General features: G+C 48.0%; 1 protein-coding gene across 1 annotated transcript in view; it reads right to left on the bottom strand.

The window, feature by feature from the left end:
- utp18 (UTP18 small subunit processome component) overlaps positions 1-13,718 on the bottom strand; it is a 29,758-nt gene extending 16,040 nt beyond the window's left edge. The window contains exons 1-4 of the mRNA XM_038777436.1: positions 13,563-13,718; positions 13,191-13,365; positions 4,851-4,951; positions 737-827 (exon numbers count right to left, since the gene is read on the bottom strand). Of these exons, the coding sequence (XP_038633364.1) occupies positions 737-827; positions 4,851-4,951; positions 13,191-13,365; positions 13,563-13,682 (487 nt within the window). The 5' untranslated portion in view covers positions 13,683-13,718. The remainder of the gene's footprint in view (positions 1-736; positions 828-4,850; positions 4,952-13,190; positions 13,366-13,562) is intronic.
- Positions 13,719-18,697: the final 4,979 nt, after the last annotated feature.

Here is an 18,697-nt window from a genome sequence, read left to right as displayed (position 1 = left end):
CAAAGTATTGCATTAAAACATTGACTAAAATTCTGGCCCAGCCAATAGAACCATCAGTGTCAATGCCGGCTACTAGACCAGCTCAGCCAGAGCACTCTTTCAGTAAAGTTCAATAAATTGGCCCCATTTACAGTGCTCTACATAATGTCTGATACTTCCGAGGCATCATACCAGGAATGAGCTGTCCCACTGGGAAAAGAATGCGGGTACAATATGAAAATGAAAATCGCTTATTGTCACGAGTAGGCTTCAATGAAGTTACTGTGAAAAGCCCCTATCGCCACATTCCGGTGCCTGTCCGGGGAGGCTGGTACGGGAATCGAACCGTGCTGCTGGCCTGCTTTAAAAGCCAGCGATTTAGCTCAGTGAGCTAAACCAGGGGTGGGTCGTTCAGCCCTTGAGCCTGTTTCACCGTTCAATGGGATCAATGATTCTCGCTGCAAAATTACAGCACAACACTGAAATGGTCAATTTGTCATCTCGGACTATTGTAAATTATGTAGAAATCAGCGAACCACTAATGCTTCTACATGTACAATATTCTCAGATTAAAGGACAACCCTTCTATTTTTAATAAAACAACCTTCATATCTCCTAATTGCTTAATTAGGAAAGGGGTTAACCATTGCAATACCAAACATCCCAGTTTGACCCCTAGTCTGTTACTGACCTTCCGGTTCCCTCCCTATGCCCCACCCGAGCCTATTAATAAATCCAGAGCATAGTATCTGCTTACCAGAGTTTGTGTAGATCATGCTCCCATCAGGAGAGAAGCTGGCTGCGATTGCCCGTCCATTGACTTTCATACTACCCACAAATTCTTTAGTCTGCAGTAGGAATATGGACAGACATTTAGAATTTTCTGCCACTACATGTTGGGCCATCAATTGAACAGAAACATTTACTGTCGTACAAAATTGGTGCAGCTTGCAACTCTGTGGGTGAATGCACAGGTCACAACAACACATAAAAAGGAACCGATCCCTAGTGTGAGCTTGGGGTAGGGAAGAAAAGACCCACTCCTGGTGTTACGATCCCATCTGAACGCAACTACTGAACAGTCACCGGAGTCAGCTGACTGAACCTTTTCACAAAATATACCACTTTGTCACCCAACAATACCTTTACAGATACGTACAGATTTTAAGGATATCGCAAGTTACAAACTTTATCTTATACTGGAGTATTCTCAGCGAGTACACACCAATAGGCAAACTGTGTGGTCAGACACCCAACACTGAACTGACAGGTTACCACTCAAACAGCTTCTACAGATTTCTCATCAATTCCCACCCAACTGCTTTCACTAAAACTCAGCTTTTCACAAGAGGGTTTCCATCCGCTCTCCAAGAATACACCTGGGCATCTTCTGCCAAACAACACTTTATCTCCGATCTCATCACTAAGGATCCACCTCCAGGGTTTCAACTTGTTGTTTCGATGTTCCTCCCCTGGGTCGTCACATCCAATTAGCTTCCTTTCCACACAATCCCTCAGATACCCAGCTGTGTTCACCACTGTCCGTGTTCAGTGTCATCAGCCTTTGGGTCAACTTCGATCTCTGGTTTATCACAAGCCCACCTCACTTGTCTCTTTTGGAGTCTCTCTTTGCTCCTCACTCTTCATAGAATCCCGACAGTGCAGAAGGAGGCCATTCGGCCCAACAACTCTGCACCGACCCTTTGAAAGAGCACCCTACGTAGGTCAACTACCCTGCCCCATCCTTTGGACAATTTAGCATGGCCAATCCACTTAACCTGTACATCTCTGGACTGTGGGAGGAAACCCACGCAGACACGGGGAGAACGTACAGACTCCGCACAGAGTCACCCAAAGCCAGAATTGAACCCGGTCCCTGGCACTGTGATGCTCTGCCCCTGCCCCACCGAGTGCGAATCCCACCAAGGTAGATGGTGAAATTTTCATTCATTTTTTAAAAATCTGGAATTAAAAGTGACCGTGAAACCATGGCGATTGTCGGAAAACCCCACCTGGTTGACTGATGTCCTTTCGGGAAGGGGAAATCTGCCGTCCTTACCCGGTCTGGCCTACATGTGACTCCAGACCCACAGCAATGTGATTGATTCTTGAATGCTCTCAGGGAGGGGGATTAAAAGCTGGCCCAGCCAGCGATGCCCACATCCCAAAGAAAATAAAATATTCATCCTGGAACTTTCTTCTTCCCATTCCCTAGTTTCTGGAATTTTCTGCTTCAGTTTGGGAATTGTGTTTTGTCCCTTTGCTGCCTGTTTTGGCAGGAATCCGGCTTCCAATTACACTGTCCTTCCCTAAACTGAACTAACTGCTTTTGCTCTCTATGTGGACCCCTGGTTGCAACAACACAGCTTCTTATACCCTATATTTGTCTTCATAGAATTTACAGTGCAGAAGGAGGCCATTTGACCCATCGAGTCTGCACCGGCCCTTGGAAAGAGCACCCTACTTACGCCTCCAACCTACCCCGTAACCCCACCTAATCTTTTTGAACACAGGACAATTTAGCACAGTCAATCCACCCAACCTGCACATCGTTTGGATTGTGGCAGGAAACCGGAGCACCCGGAGGAAACCCACGCAGACACAGGGAGAACGTACAGACTCCACACAGGCTGTCAACTGAGACTGGAATTGAACCCGGGACCCTGGAGCTGTGAGGCAGCAGTGCTAACCACTGCACTGCCTTAGTTGTAAAACTCTTTTAATGTGAAACTAAAATGGAAATTCTTCTCAACTGCAGAAATATTAATTAAGTTCAAACTTAAAGCTATATCTTATTCCTAATACACATGAAGACAAATATAAATTACTTTAAATTACATCTATTTCCTAACACGAGTAACATTTGCTGGGAAGTAGAGGAAAGAGATCACGACATTTCCGAGCAGCCAGTACCTGCCTGACACGCCTCTGAACTCTGAAACGACTTTGGATTCTTTCTGAGACACAAAGTGGTAAAGGCATCCGCCTGGAGAACCAGGCGTTCTGAACCTCAACCTCACCCTTCAGGGGAAATCCTGCGGTTGTGTGGGAGGGGAGGGGTGGGGGAATGCCAGTTTACGGCCTCCTCTCGTGGCTGGTGCCAGACTAGCAGTAAGGCACTGTGAGGACATCCTGCAGTGTCACAGGTTGCGAATATGCGCTGCATAGTGAATAAGAAAGGACAAGGCGACCACACAATCATGTCCTCAGCCTCAGCATGAATACAGAACCAACTCCAGCAGTCATTCCCAAACTAATCTATGGGCATAAAAAATTCAAGCTGTGCCAATTCCCAGGTGACACATATCTGATGTGACAGATGACCTGTAATTTTCAGAGCAAAGTAATAACACTGCAATTTAATCTAGGTAACCACCTGCATAATGAACAAGGCAATGCTGAAAGCTAATTAACTTGGCCTGTCAGTAGTGGGTTTTCTCAGTGATACAGGGCACATAATCTCAGTATTCACATGGTGTGCACATGTGAACTTTAACCTTCTTGTGAACTTTAAATTTTTTTTTACAGTAACCAATTACCTTTTTCCAATTAAGGGGCAATTTATCATGGCCAATCCACCTAGCCTGCACATCTTTGGGTTGTGGGGACGAAACCCACGCAAAACTCGGGGAGAATGAATAAACTCCACACAGACAGTGACCCTGAGCCGGGATCGAACCTGGGACCTCAGAGGCGTGAGGCAGCAGTGCTAACCACTGCGCCGCCATGCTGCCTTTCTTAATAAAACTGAGAGATTAAGTAGCAGAATGTCCGAGTCTAGATTCTCAGCGATCTCACTGATGAAGTCAAAGTCCTGCTCCAGACTAACTGATGGGCAAATGTCCAGAAGCTCCACTCAGACGAGACACATCTAATAAATTTACAACAGGTTTCCAAATTTTGGTGACGAGGAAAGGCTGCAAGATTTAACACCAATTGCGACTTTCTTTAAGCAAAATTACACGTTAAATTTGTTTGTCTGTAAGTTTATCCCGAGATCACTACAATCTTCCAATTTTTTTTTTAATATATAAATTTAGAGTGTCCAATTCATTTCTTTTGCAATTAAGGGTCAATTTCGCGTGGCCAGGGGCAGCACGGTGGCACAGTGGTTAGCATTGCTGCCTACGGCGCTGAGGACCCGGGTTCGAATCCCGGCCCTGGGTCACTGTCCGTGTGGAGTTTGCACATTCTCCCCGTGTCTGCGTGGGTTTCGCCCCCACAACCCAAAGATGTGCAGGTTAGGTGAATTGGCCACGCTAAATTGCCCCTTAATTGGAAAAAATAATTGGGTACTCTAAATTTTTTTTAAAAAGTATGACTAATTTAGCGTGGCCAATCTACCTACTCTGCACATCGTTGGGTTGTGGGGGTGAAACCCACGCAGACACGGGGAGAATGTGCAAACTCCACACAGACAGTGGCCCAGAGCCGGGATCGAACCTGGGACCTCGGCACCGTGAGGCAGCGATGCTACCCACTGCTGCCCCCAATTCTAATATCTTGAGCAATTCTGAATTTAATCATTCCACCATTGGCGGCCGTGCCTTCAGCTGCTGGGCCCTGAGCGCTGGAGCTCCCTCTCTAAACCTCACTCCGTTTCTCTACTGCTTTCTTCCTTCAAGATGTTTCTTCAAGCTTATCTCTTTAACCAAGCTTTTATTTCTTTACACAGCCTGGAATCAAATGTTGTTCTTCAACACTTCTGTGAAGTGCCTGGAGATATTTTATTCAGTTAAAAGGGCGATATAAGTGCAATCTGCTGCTTTCTACTGAAGTTAGTGACTTAAACAGTGTCATCATAGCCACACTTATACTAAACTCAGTGTTACACAGTCCCAGTAGATTAGAGTTGATCCTTTGCAACTTACCTTCATGGAGAGAAGGTGCAGATACCCGGAGGTCCCAATGAGGAGCAGAAACAAGCCATCTGGTGAAACTTCAAACTCGGTAATTTTCCATTCTCTTAGCCCTACAAATGCAAACACCAAAGAGCTTTAACGGCAGAGTAAAGCAAACACAGGAATCAGGGAAAAGCAGCAAGCCAGGGTACAAAATCAACATACTGCAGATGATGGAAATCGGAAAGCAGAAAATGTTGGAAATTCTCACCAGGTCAGGCAGCTTCTGTGAAGAGAAGCAAAATGAACGTTTCATGGTGATTATCTCTCAGTTTCTCCACAGATACTGCCAGACCTGCTGAGTAATCCCAGCTGACAGTCTTGGTGACCTGTCTGAATGCTCTAACGTTACACCAACATGTCTTTGTGTTGCTGTGGCAACCTGGCCCTTCCTAGAATAATCAGGAAGGGGACTATCAGGGCACCTGAATGGGAATGACGCTTTTTAAATACTACACTCCAGTTACTACACATGCACAGAGCAATCCCTTTACAGTAAGACACATTCTCATCTACGTTGTGGAAAACAGAGCAGGCTCCCATTCTGCAGGGACCAGTGTCAGGAAGCTCTCCCTCCTCCTCGGCCCATTCAGCAAAAACTCACACCATGAACAAGGTGATGAAGAATGACAGTTAAGTGTTAGAAAACAGTGCAAGCTCAGTATTACTCACAGAGCTCGCTCAGTATTACTCAGAGCTCGCTCACTGTTACTCAGAGCTCGCTCACTGTTACTCAGAGCTCGCTCAGTATTACTCACAGAGCTCGCTCAGTATTACTCACAGAGCTCGCTCAGTATTACTCACAGAGCTCGCTCAGTATTATTCAGAGCTCGCTCACTGTTACTCAGAGCTCGCTCTGTGTTACTCAGGGCTCGCTCTGTGTTACTCAGAGCTCGCTCAGTATTATTCAGAGCTCGCTCACTGTTACTCAGAGCTCGCTCACTGTTACTCAGAGCTCGCTCACTGTTACTCAGAGCTCGCTCACTGTTACTCAGAGCTCGCTCACTGTTACTCACAGAGCTCGCTCAGTATTACTCAGAGCTCGCTCAGTATTCCTCACAAAGCTCACTCAGTATTACTCAGAGCTCACTCTGTTACTCAGAGCTCGCTCACTGTTACTCAGAGCTCGCTCACTGTTACTCAGAGCTCGCTCACTGTTACTCAGAGCTCGCTCACTGTTACTCAGAGCTCGCTCACTGTTACTCAGAGCTCGCTCACTGTTACTCAGAGCTCACTCTGTGTTACTCAGAGCTCGCTCACTGTTACTCAGAGCTCGCTCACTGTTACTCAGAGCTCGCTCACTGTTACTCAGAGCTCGCTCACTGTTACTCAGAGCTCGCTCACTGTTACTCAGAGCTCGCTCACTGTTACTCAGAGCTCGCTCACTGTTACTCACAGAGCTCGCTCACTGTTACTCACAGAGCTCGCTCAGTATTACTCAGAGCTCGCTCAGTATTCCTCACAGAGCTCGCTCAGTATTCCTCTCAGAGTTCGCTCACTGTTACTCAGAGCTCGCTCACTGTTACTCAGAGCTCGCTCACTGTTACTCAGAGCTCGCTCACTGTTACTCAGAGCTCGCTCACTGTTACTCAGAGCTCGCTCACTGTTACTCAGAGCTCGCTCACTGTTACTCAGAGCTCGCTCACTGTTACTCAGAGCTCGCTCACTGTTACTCAGAGCTCGCTCACTGTTACTCAGAGCTCGCTCACTGTTACTCAGAGCTCGCTCACTGTTACTCAGAGCTCGCTCACTGTTACTCACAGAGCTCGCTCACTGTTACTCACAGAGCTCGCTCTGTGTTACTCAGGGCTCGCTCTGTGTTACTCAGGGCTCGCTCTGTGTTACTCAGGGCTCGCTCTGTGTTACTCAGAGCTCGCTCTGTGTTACTCAGAGCTCGCTCTGTGTTACTCAGAGCTCGCTCACTGTTACTCAGAGCTCGCTCACTGTTACTCAGAGCTCGCTCACTGTTACTCAGAGCTCGCTCACTGTTACTCAGAGCTCACTCTGTGTTACTCAGAGCTCACTCTGTGTTACTCAGAGCTCACTCTGTGTTACTCAGAGCTCACTCTGTGTTACTCAGAGCTCACTCTGTGTTACTCAGAGCTCACTCTGTGTTACTCAGAGCTCACTCTGTGTTACTCAGAGCTCACTCTGTGTTACTCAGAGCTCACTCTGTGTTACTCAGAGCTCACTCTGTGTTACTCAGAGCTCACTCTGTGTTACTCAGAGCTCACTCTGTGTTACTCAGAGCTCACTCTGTGTTACTCAGAGCTCACTCTGTGTTACTCAGAGCTCACTCTGTGTTACTCAGAGCTCACTCTGTGTTACTCAGAGCTCACTCTGTGTTACTCAGAGCTCACTCTGTGTTACTCAGAGCTCACTCTGTGTTACTCAGAGCTCACTCTGTGTTACTCAGAGCTCACTCTGTGTTACTCAGAGCTCACTCTGTGTTACTCAGAGCTCACTCTGTGTTACTCAGAGCTCACTCTGTGTTACTCAGAGCTCACTCTGTGTTACTCAGAGCTCACTCTGTGTTACTCAGAGCTCACTCTGTGTTACTCAGAGCTCACTCTGTGTTACTCAACTCAGAGCTCACTCTGTGTTACTCAGAGCTCACTCTGTGTTACTCAGAGCTCACTCTGTGTTACTCAGAGCTCACTCTGTGTTACTCAGAGCTCACTCTGTGTTACTCAGAGCTCACTCTGTGTTACTCAGAGCTCACTCTGTGTTACTCAGAGCTCACTCTGTGTTACTCAGAGCTCACTCTGTGTTACTCAGAGCTCACTCTGTGTTACTCAGAGCTCACTCTGTGTTACTCAGAGCTCACTCTGTGTTACTCAGAGCTCACTCTGTGTTACTCAGAGCTCACTCTGTGTTACTCAGAGCTCACTCCGTGTTACTCAGAGCTCACTCCGTGTTACTCAGAGCTCACTCCGTGTTACTCACAGAGCTCACTCCGTGTTACTCACAGAGCTCACTCCGTGTTCCTCACAGAGCTCACTCCGTGTTCCTCACAGAGCTCACTCCGTGTTCCTCACAGAGCTCACTCCGTGTTCCTCACAGAGCTCACTCCGTGTTCCTCACAGAGCTCACTCCGTGTTCCTCACAGAGCTCACTCCGTGTTACTCACAGAGCTCACTCCGTGTTACTCACAGAGCTCACTCTGTGTTACTCACAGAGCCCATCTGTATTCCTCACAGAGCTCACTCTGTATTCCTCACAGAGCTCACTCTGTATTCCTCACAGAGCTCACTCTGTATTCCTCACAGAGCTCACTCAGTGTTACTCACAATGCTCACTCAGTGTTGCTCACAGAGCTCACTCAGTGTTACTCACAGAGCTCACTCAGTGTTACTCACAGAGCTCACTCAGTGTTACTCACAGAGCTCACTCAGTGTTACTCACAGAGCTCACTCAGTGTTACTCACAGAGCTCACTCAGTGTTACTCACAGAGCTCACTCAGTGTTACTCACAGAGCTCACTCAGTGTTACTCACAGAGCTCACTCAGTGTTACTCACAGAGCTCACTCAGTGTTACTCACAGAGCTCACTCAGTGTTACTCACAATGCTCACTCAGTGTTACTCACAGAGCTCACTCAGTGTTACTCACAGAGCTCACTCAGTGTTACTCACAGAGCTCACTCAGTGTTACTCACAGAGCTCACTCAGTATTACTCACAGAGCTCACTCAGTTTACTCAGAGCTCGGTGTTACTCAGAGCTCGGTGTTACTCAGAGCTCGGTGTTACTCAGAGCTCGGTGTTACTCAGAGCTCGGTGTTACTCAGAGCTCGGTGTTACTCAGAGCTCGGTGTTACTCAGAGCTCGGTGTTACTCAGAGCTCGGTGTTACTCAGAGCTCGGTGTTACTCAGAGCTCGGTGTTACTCAGAGCTCGGTGTTACTCAGAGCTCGGTGTTACTCAGAGCTCGGTGTTACTCAGAGCTCGGTGTTACTCAGAGCTCGGTGTTACTCAGAGCTCGGTGTTACTCAGAGCTCGGTGTTACTCAGAGCTCGGTGTTACTCAGAGCTCGGTGTTACTCAGAGCTCGGTGTTACTCAGAGCTCGGTGTTACTCAGAGCTCGGTGTTACTCAGAGCTCGGTGTTACTCAGAGCTCGGTGTTACTCAGAGCTCAGTGTTACTCAGAGCTCAGTGTTACTCAGAGCTCAGTATTACTCACAGAGCTCAGTGTTACTCACAGAGCTCAGTGTTACTCACAGAGCTCAGTGTTACTCACAGAGCTCAGTGTTACTCACAGAGCTCAGTGTTACTCACAGAGCTCAGTGTTACTCACAGAGCTCAGTGTTACTCACAGAGCTCAGTGTTACTCAGAGCTCAGTATTACTCAGAGCTCAGTATTACTCAGAGCTCAGTATTACTCAGAGCTCAGTATTACTCAGAGCTCAGTGTTACTCAGAGCTCAGTGTTACTCAGAGCTCAGTGTTACTCAGAGCTCAGTGTTACTCAGAGCTCAGTGTTACTCAGAGCTCAGTGTTACTCAGAGCTCAGTGTTACTCAGAGCTCAGTGTTACTCAGAGCTCAGTGTTACTCAGAGCTCAGTATTACTCAGAGCTCAGTATTACTCAGAGCTCAGTATTACTCAGAGCTCAGTATTACTCAGAGCTCGCTCACTGTTACTCAGAGCTCGCTCACTGTTACTCAGAGCTCGCTCACTGTTACTCAGAGCTCGCTCACTGTTACTCAGAGCTCGCTCACTGTTACTCAGATCTCGCTCACTGTTACTCAGAGCTCGCTCACTGTTACTCAGAGCTCGCTCACTGTTACTCAGAGCTCGCTCACTGTTACTCAGAGCTCGCTCACTGTTACTCAGAGCTCGCTCACTGTTACTCAGAGCTCGCTCACTGTTACTCAGAGCTCGCTCACTGTTACTCAGAGCTCGCTCACTGTTACTCAGAGCTCGCTCACTGTTACTCAGAGCTCGCTCACTGTTACTCAGAGCTCGCTCACTGTTACTCAGAGCTCGCTCACTGTTACTCAGAGCTCGCTCACTGTTACTCAGAGCTCGCTCACTGTTACTCAGAGCTCGCTCACTGTTACTCAGAGCTCGCTCACTGTTACTCAGAGCTCGCTCACTGTTACTCAGAGCTCGCTCACTGTTACTCAGAGCTCGCTCACTGTTACTCAGAGCTCGCTCACTGTTACTCAGAGCTCCCTCTGTGTTACTCAGAGCTCGCTCACTGTTACTCAGAGCTCGCTCACTGCTACTCAGAGCTCGCTCACTGTTACTCAGAGCTCGCTCACTGTTACTCAGAGCTCGCTCACTGTTACTCAGAGCTCGCTCACTGTTACTCAGAGCTCACTCTGTGTTACTCAGAGCTCACTCTGTGTTACTCAGAGCTCACTCTGTGTTACTCAGAGCTCACTCTGTGTTACTCAGAGCTCACTGTGTTACTCAGAGCTCACTCTGTGTTACTCAGAGCTCACTCTGTGTTACTCAGAGCTCACTCTGTGTTACTCAGAGCTCACTCTGTGTTACTCAGAGCTCACTGTGTTACTCAGAGCTCACTCTGTGTTACTCAGAGCTCACTCTGTGTTACTCAGAGCTCACTCTGTGTTACTCAGAGCTCACTCTGTGTTACTCAGAGCTCACTCTGTGTTCCTCACAGAGCTCACTCTGTGTTCCTCACAGAGCTCACTCTGTATTCCTCACAGAGCTCACTCTGTGTTCCTCACAGAGCTCACTCTGTATTCCTCACAGAGCTCACTCTGTATTCCTCACAGAGCTCACTCTGTGTTACTCAGAGCTCACTCTGTATTCCTCACAGAGCTCACTCTGTATTCCTCACAGAGCTCACTCAGTGTTACTCACAGAGCTCACTCAGTGTTACTCACAGAGCTCACTCAGTGTTACTCACAGAGCTCACTCAGTGTTACTCACAGAGCTCACTCAGTGTTACTCACAGAGCTCACTCAGTGTTACTCACAGAGCTCACTCAGTGTTACTCACAGAGCTCACTCAGTGTTACTCACAGAGCTCACTCAGTGTTACTCACAGAGCTCACTCAGTGTTACTCACAGAGCTCACTCAGTGTTACTCACAGAGCTCACTCAGTGTTACTCACAGAGCTCACTCAGTGTTACTCACAGAGCTCACTCAGTGTTACAGAGCTCACTCAGTGTTACTCACAGAGCTCACTCAGTGTTACTCACAGAGCTCACTCAGTGTTACTCACAGAGCTCACTCAGTGTTACTCACAGAGCTCACTCAGTGTTACTCACAGAGCTCACTCAGTGTTACTCACAGAGCTCACTCAGTGTTACTCACAGAGCTCACTCAGTGTTACTCACAGAGCTCACTCAGTGTTACTCACAGAGCTCACTCAGTTTACTCAGAGCTCGGTGTTACTCAGAGCTCGGTGTTACTCAGAGCTCGGTGTTACTCAGAGCTCGGTGTTACTCAGAGCTCGGTGTTACTCAGAGCTCGGTGTTACTCAGAGCTCGGTGTTACTCAGAGCTCGGTGTTACTCAGAGCTCGGTGTTACTCAGAGCTCGGTGTTAATCAGAGCTCGGTGTTACTCAGAGCTCGGTGTTACTCAGAGCTCGGTGTTACTCAGAGCTCAGTGTTACTCAGAGCTCAGTGTTACTCAGAGCTCAGTGTTACTCAGAGCTCAGTGTTACTCAGAGCTCAGTGTTACTCAGAGCTCAGTATTACTCACAGAGCTCAGTGTTACTCACAGAGCTCAGTGTTACTCACAGAGCTCAGTGTTACTCACAGAGCTGTGTTACTCACAGAGCTCAGTGTTACTCACAGAGCTCAGTGTTACTCAGAGCTCAGTATTACTCAGAGCTCAGTGTTACTCACAGAGGTCAGTGTTACTCAGAGCTCAGTGTTACTCAGAGCTCAGTATTACTCAGAGCTCAGTATTACTCAGAGCTCAGTATTATTCACAGCTCAGTATTACTCAGAGCTCAGTATTACTCAGAGCTCAGTATTACTCAGAGCTCAGTATTACAGAGCTCAGTGTTACTCACAGAGGTCAGTGTTACTCACAGAGGTCAGTGTTACTCAGAGCTCAGTATTACTCAGAGCTCAGTGTTACTCAGAGCTCAGTGTTACTCAGAGGTCAGTATTACTCAGAGCTCAGTATTACTCAGAGCTCAGTATTATTCACAGCTCAGTATTACTCAGAGCTCAGTATTACTCAGAGCTCAGTATTACTCAGAGCTCAGTATTACAGAGCTCAGTGTTACTCACAGAGGTCAGTGTTACTCACAGAGGTCAGTGTTACTCAGAGCTCAGTATTACTCAGAGCTCAGTATTACTCAGAGCTCAGTATTACTCAGAGCTCAGTATTACTCAGAGCTCAGTATTACTCAGAGCTCAGTATTACTCAGAGCTCAGTGTTACTCAGAGCTCAGTGTTACTCAGAGCTCAGTGTTACTCAGAGCTCAGTATTACAGAGCTCAGTATTACTCAGAGCTCAGTATTACAGAGCTCAGTGTTACTCAGAGCTCAGTGTTACTCAGAGCTCAGTATTACAGAGCTCAGTGTTACTCACAGAGGTCAGTGTTACTCAGAGCTCAGTATTACTCAGAGCTCAGTATTACTCAGAGCTCAGTATTACTCAGAGCTCAGTATTACTCAGAGCTCAGTTACTCACATACCCTTGTGTTGGAATGATGCAGATAATTCTCATTCTTTCCATATCTAATTTTTTCTGAAATGTATTCTTTGCTGCATTTTCAAGGCAACCCCCATTGAGTCTCTGGTCTCATGGTCTCCCCCTGCTACACCCGAGGCCAATCTCTTACTGGCCACACCTGTGTTCTTTAGAACTCTCCTTTCAATCCACTTTGCCTTTCTGTTGCACTCTGTTTCTTCAAACATCGCTTTCAAAACCTGTCTGTGTTCACTCCACAATTAAAGTTCCTTTGTGGGTTAGCCCTGCGGCCTCACGGCGCTGAGGATCCGGGATCGATCCCGGCTCTGGGTCACTGTCAGTGTGCAATTTGCACATTCTCCCTGTGACTGCGCAAGTTCCACCCCCACAACCCAAAGATGTGCAGGGTAGGTGGATTGGCCACGCTAAATTGCCCCATCATTGGAAAAATAAAAATCACTGGCACTCTAAATTCATTTGTTTAAAAAAAATTAATTAAATAAACTTGCTGTGTATGCGTAGTTTCCCCTTCTCTCTGATCTAAAGCACAAACTTCCAGTTGACAAAGGACTTCTGTAAAAATTCAAGCTTCAGGGGTCAAAGATTAACAGCGGCTTCGGATTGAAACGTGTGATAATTATTGCTGGCTGTTCAGCTAACAATATTTTCAGATGGGCAGAAATTCTCACCTCGGATATTGTGGACAGGAACCACCTTCCCAGCCATCATATCGTACACGTAGAACATCTTGTTTTGCATGCCTGTGGCAATAACCTGCTCTCCATCTGCGCTGAAGCGAGCTTTGTATACAGGAAACCGTTCCAGGTGAATACTCTGAATCTTCGGGTTTGTCTTTCCATCCACCTGAAACGGAATGAACATTGGCTGGTCTGAGTCAGTGTGGCTCACAACAATCCGCATCCACCCGCGCCGTGGGCCACACATGCCCACCTAGGCCACCGTCAGCTGTGCTCACTCACATCATGTTGCAATGTGAAAGGACACAGACTGCAAGGTTATGGTATCGGTGGTCAATGTACTGATAGAACAGGGAATCGTACCTGAAAGAGTGAGACAGACTGGTCAAAACCGGCAGTTAGTATCACTTGAGCAGCTGGATGGAACTGAGTGGTCGTTACTTTTGCATCTGACGGTCGAGTGTAATTGGCATTTTTACACATCTTTATCTATTGAGAAGCAATCAAACCCATCAGTATAAAGAAATCACACATACAGATACATGTAACATCTTCCCAAAGGCACCTGCCTGCATCAGGACATAGCCCCATAGGTACTAACAGCTCATCCAATCAGCCGTCCTTCATCTCCGAGTCTAGTGAATTTTGGAAAGATATTGAACAGTGAGGGGCAGCACAGCCAGTCCCTTTAACGCCTCACAGCAGTGTCAACTAGTTAACTCCTCCTGATCTACCTGTCCTAACCCAGGAGGGTGAGGCCAATGGTATTGGCCCTTACCGTGTCCAAGCTGAGATAGACACTCACACCTCACTGCGCTGACTTCCACATTGCACTACTCCAAAAGTCAGGTATTTCTCACCCAACCATTCTTGCAATCAAACGCTTGGGAATCAGTTACAAAACAGAGGCGCCAAAGTGAGCATAGGCCCCTTGGAGAATGAGATGGGGAAAATAATAATGGAGACCCAGGAAATGGAAGAGGAGTTGGACAAATACTTTGCATCAGTCTTCACAGTGGACGACATTAATAACATTCCAAAAATACTAAATAATCAAGAGGGGTAAGAAATAAATACAATAACTATCACTGGGAAAATGTAGCGGGGAAGCTAATGAGGCTAAAGGCCGACATGGATTGAATCCCAGGATATTAAAGAAGTAGCTACAGAGATAGTGGATGAACTGGTAGTTAACTTGCAAGGATCCTTAAATTCTGGAAAAGTCCCAGAGGATTGGAAAACTGTTAATGTAACACTCTTTTTCAAAAAATAAGGGAGACCAAAAATAAGTACCTATTGGCCAGTTAGCATAGCTTTCTTCATTGGAAAAATGTCCATTATAAAGGAGGTATTAGCAGGACATTTAGAAATGCATAATATATTCAAAGAGTCAGCATGGCTTCACGAAGGAGAAATCATGACTGACAAATTTATTAGAGTTCTTTGAGGTGGTAACGAGTAGGATAGATGAAGGCGAACCAGTAGATGCGTTGGAGGATTGGGATTTGGTGAAAGGAGTGATGGTGAAGTGGGAGAGTGAGATGGGACCTATAGATAGTGAGGTGTGGGGTCAGCACCTTCCCAGGCTGAGTTCTGTATATTGAGCTAGAGCCTTGTCAGCTGGTCGACATTTTGGAGGTGTCGGCCTCGCTGGGGTGCAGACTGGAGTGAGGGCGGATGTCCTTGCCTCCGCCTCGCTGATTGCTCGGAGGCGAGTTCTGCTGGGGTGGAGGTCCTCTTCTCCGTCCAGCGCATCGGTATGGCTGGGGAATCTAATGGAATTCTTATACCTGGAGAAAGTCACGGTCACCGTCAAGGGGTCAGTTGAAGGGCAGCCGTTCATTAAGGGTTTAGTTACCATCAGTTACTGGGGGCTGGGGGGGTTTGGGATTGTTTTGTTTGTTTGGGGATGTTAACATGGTAAAGGAGTGAGTACGGCTGGTTGGTGATTTGGATATGTGGGGTTTGTGTAGCACCCAAGAGAAATATTGGTTTTGTTGCAAAATGTATTGTAAAAATGGAAAATCTTCAATTAAAATATTTTAGAAACAGGAGTGGGCAAATAAGTGGCAGATCGAATATAATGTAGGGAAATGTGAAGTTCTGCACGTTGGTAGGAAGAATAAAGGAGATGAATGGTATTTAAATGGAGAAAGACGGCAGAAAGCTGCAGCACAGAGGGGAGAGCTGCACTGTCAGAGGGTCAGTACTGAGGGAGTGCCGCTCTGTCAGAGGGTCAGTACTGAGGGAGTGCCGCACTGTCAGAGGGTCAGTACTGAGGGAGTGCTGCACTGTCAGAGGGTCAGTACTGAGGGAGTGCCGCACTGTCAGAGGGTCAGTACTGAGGGAGTGCTGCACTGTCAGAGGGTCAGTGCTGAGGGAGTGCCGCACTGTCAGAGGGTCAGTACTGAGGGAGTGCCGCACTGTCAGAGGGTCAGTACTGAGGGAGTGCTGCACTGTCAGAGGGTCAGTACTGAGGGAGTGCCGCACTGTCAGAGGGTCAGTACTGAGGGAGTGCCGCACTGTCAGAGGGTCAGTACTGAGGGAGTGCCGCACTGTCAGAGGGTCAGTACTGAGGGAGTGCCGCACTGTCAGAGGGTCAGTACTGAGGGAGTGCTGCACTGTCAGAGGGTCAGTACTGAGGGAGTGCCGCACTGTCAGAGGGTCAGGACAGAGGGAATGCTGCACTGTAGGAGGGTCAGTACTGAGGGAGTGCCGCACTGTCAGAGGGTCAGTACTGAGGGAGTGCCGCACTGTCAGAGGGTCAGTACTGAGGGAGAGCTGCACTGTCAGAGGGTCAGTACTGAGGGAGTGCTGGCTGCACTGTCAGAGGGTCAGTACTGAGGGAGTGCTGCACTGTCAGAGGGTCAGTACTGAGGTAGTGCTGCACTGTCAGAGGGTCAGTACTGAGGGAGCTCCGCACTGTCAGAGGTTCAGTACTGAGGGAGAGCCGCACTGTCAGAGGGTCAGTACTGAGGGAGTGCCGCACTGTCAGAGGGTCAGTACTGAGGGAGTGCCGTACTGTCAGAGGTTCAGTACTGAGGGAGAGCCGCACTGTCAGAGGGTCAGTACTGAGGGAGTGCTGCACTGTCAGATGGTCAGTACTGAGGGAGTGCTGCACTGTCAGAGGGTCAGGACTGAGGGAGTGCGGCACTGTCAGAGGGTCAGTACTGAGGTAGTGCTGCACTGTCAGAGGGTCAGTACTGAGGGAGTGCCGCACTGTCAGAGGGTCAGTACTGAGGGAGTGCCGCACTGTCAGAGGTTCAGTACTGAGGGAGAGCCGCACTGTCAGAGGGTCAGTACTGAGGGAGTGCTGCACTGTCAGATGGTCAGTACTGAGGGAGTGCTGCACTGTCAGAGGGTCAGTACTGAGGGAGTGCCGCACAGTCAGAGGGTCAGTACTGAGGGAGTACCGCACTGTCAGAGGGTCAGTACTGAGGGAGAGCTGCACTGTCAGAGGGTCAGTACTGAGGGAGTGCTGCACTGTCAGAGGGTCAGTACTGAGGGAGTGCCGCACTGTCAGAGGGTCAGTACTGAGGGAGTGCCGCACTGTCAGAGGGTCAGTACTGAGGGAGTGCCGCACTGTCAGAGGGTCAGTACTGAGGGAGTGCCGCACTGTCAGAGGGTCAGTACTGAGGGAGCGCCGCACTGTCAGAGGGTCAGTACTGAGGGAGTGCTGCACTGTCAGAGGGTCAGTGCTGAGGGAGTGCTGCACTGTCAGAGGGTCAGTGCTGAGGGAGTGCTGCACTGTCAGAGGGTCAGTACTGAAGGAATATTGCATTGCTCAGTGGGCAGTACCGAGGCTGCCCCATTGGAGGCACTGTCTTTGAGATGAAACATTAAACTAAGGGCTGATCTGCCTATTCAGGTTAACAGATCACAGGTGACTATTCAAAGTGCAAAAGGTGATGCCCCATGTCCTGACCAACTTCTGTTCCTCAGCCAGAAACTGATTGACTGGATAATTCTCTCATTTGCTTTGTGGGATCCTGCTATGTACAAATGAGTTGTCACATTTGCCTAAACAGTGGCTCCGAGTCAGAAGTATTTCACTGGCTGTGAAGCACTTTGAAACATCCCGAGGATGTGAAAGTTGCGATAGAAATGCAAGTTCATTATTTTTAACGTGAGGAGATTTGCTTTAAAAGCTTCCCCCAAGGGGAGTCTCTTCCTTCTCCAGCCCACACAGAATGGCCCTCTCCAGCCTAACATCACTGTGAAACCTGCCCCAGAACAGCAGCCACTGGCCTATGCATTCCTTTCAATGCAGATAACAGAGCGAGAAAGAGTTCCTGAAAAATACTGACATGAGAATAAAAATCAGACAAAGGGAGCAGAGGTGGCGAGAGTCCACGAGAGACAGGAAACTGTTTTGGGTCAATGGAACTGTGTGTGTGTGTGTGTGTGTGTGTGTGTGTGTGTGTGAAGAGCATCCCAAAAGGCCTTTCATCATTTGTTTTGGTCAGCCTAGGTGAGGGAGCAGCATAATGTGTAACAAACCTGTTCTTCACTTACAGGATCAGCATTGTTATATACAGCAGAGGGCACAATACTCCACACAGTTTACACAACAGGGAGGTGTACAGGTGCGTACAAGAACGGTGCGAGTTAAATACATGTTTCTAAACTCTGTGACATCGCCTAAACTGCGTTGTTTGGAATCTCGAGAGTCACAACTGGGAGGAGAGAACTGGTGTAATGTGCTGAATAATTCCAAACACTGCACTCCCCAAGCACAACACTGACTTTCTCAGCAACATCACGGAGGAAAGCCAACAAGCCTGGACAGGATCTTCTCCACAGTGAGTAGGAAAGGAAGCTCCGGGTGTTGGCAGGCTACGCTGCTCTCACACGCATGTGGAGCAGAGCAGGTGGCACACTGCGACCTGCCCTTCAACCTCAAAGTTAGCAGAGGCCAACAATAACTCCCAGATATCCATCTATTCCTGCCTGATATCTGATGCAAGAGGATAACACTTGTTATACAAGTTATGAATGCAACTTTCAGAAGGGAATTGGCAGGGAAACGTTTGCAGGTTTGAGGATAGTCGGGTTAATTGATTTAACACAATGGGTCAAATGGCCTCTCTTCTGCACCATGATTCTACCATCTCAATTCAAAACGGAGTGATTAAAATCAAACAGAATTGTTGGGATTATTGCAAAAACTGCTCCTCCAACTGTCCAGCAATAACACGCAGGAGTTATCTTATCAATTGTCCAACTATGCTAAACGGACTATCTTTCTGTCCTGATGTGATGCTCCAGCAGACAGAGACTTGTCACAGGGTCACAGTCAATGAATTTGAAGGGCGGTGATTACTGGTACATGGGTGACAGGGACATCTATTCTGCATTAAGCAAGAGTCCCTCCGCTTGTAAAGGGACCCTTCAGACAGTCCTACTGGTGACAGTAACCCCCCCCAACCCACACACCTCCTCCAAGGGGCTATTCTGCCACGGCTGAGCTCCAACAATGGCCGACTCCTGTCCTCACC

This window comes from Scyliorhinus canicula, chromosome 18 (genome assembly GCF_902713615.1).
Source record: "Scyliorhinus canicula chromosome 18, sScyCan1.1, whole genome shotgun sequence".
Lineage (NCBI taxonomy): Eukaryota > Metazoa > Chordata > Chondrichthyes > Carcharhiniformes > Scyliorhinidae > Scyliorhinus > Scyliorhinus canicula.
This window is presented reverse-complemented; position numbering and strand designations above follow the sequence as displayed.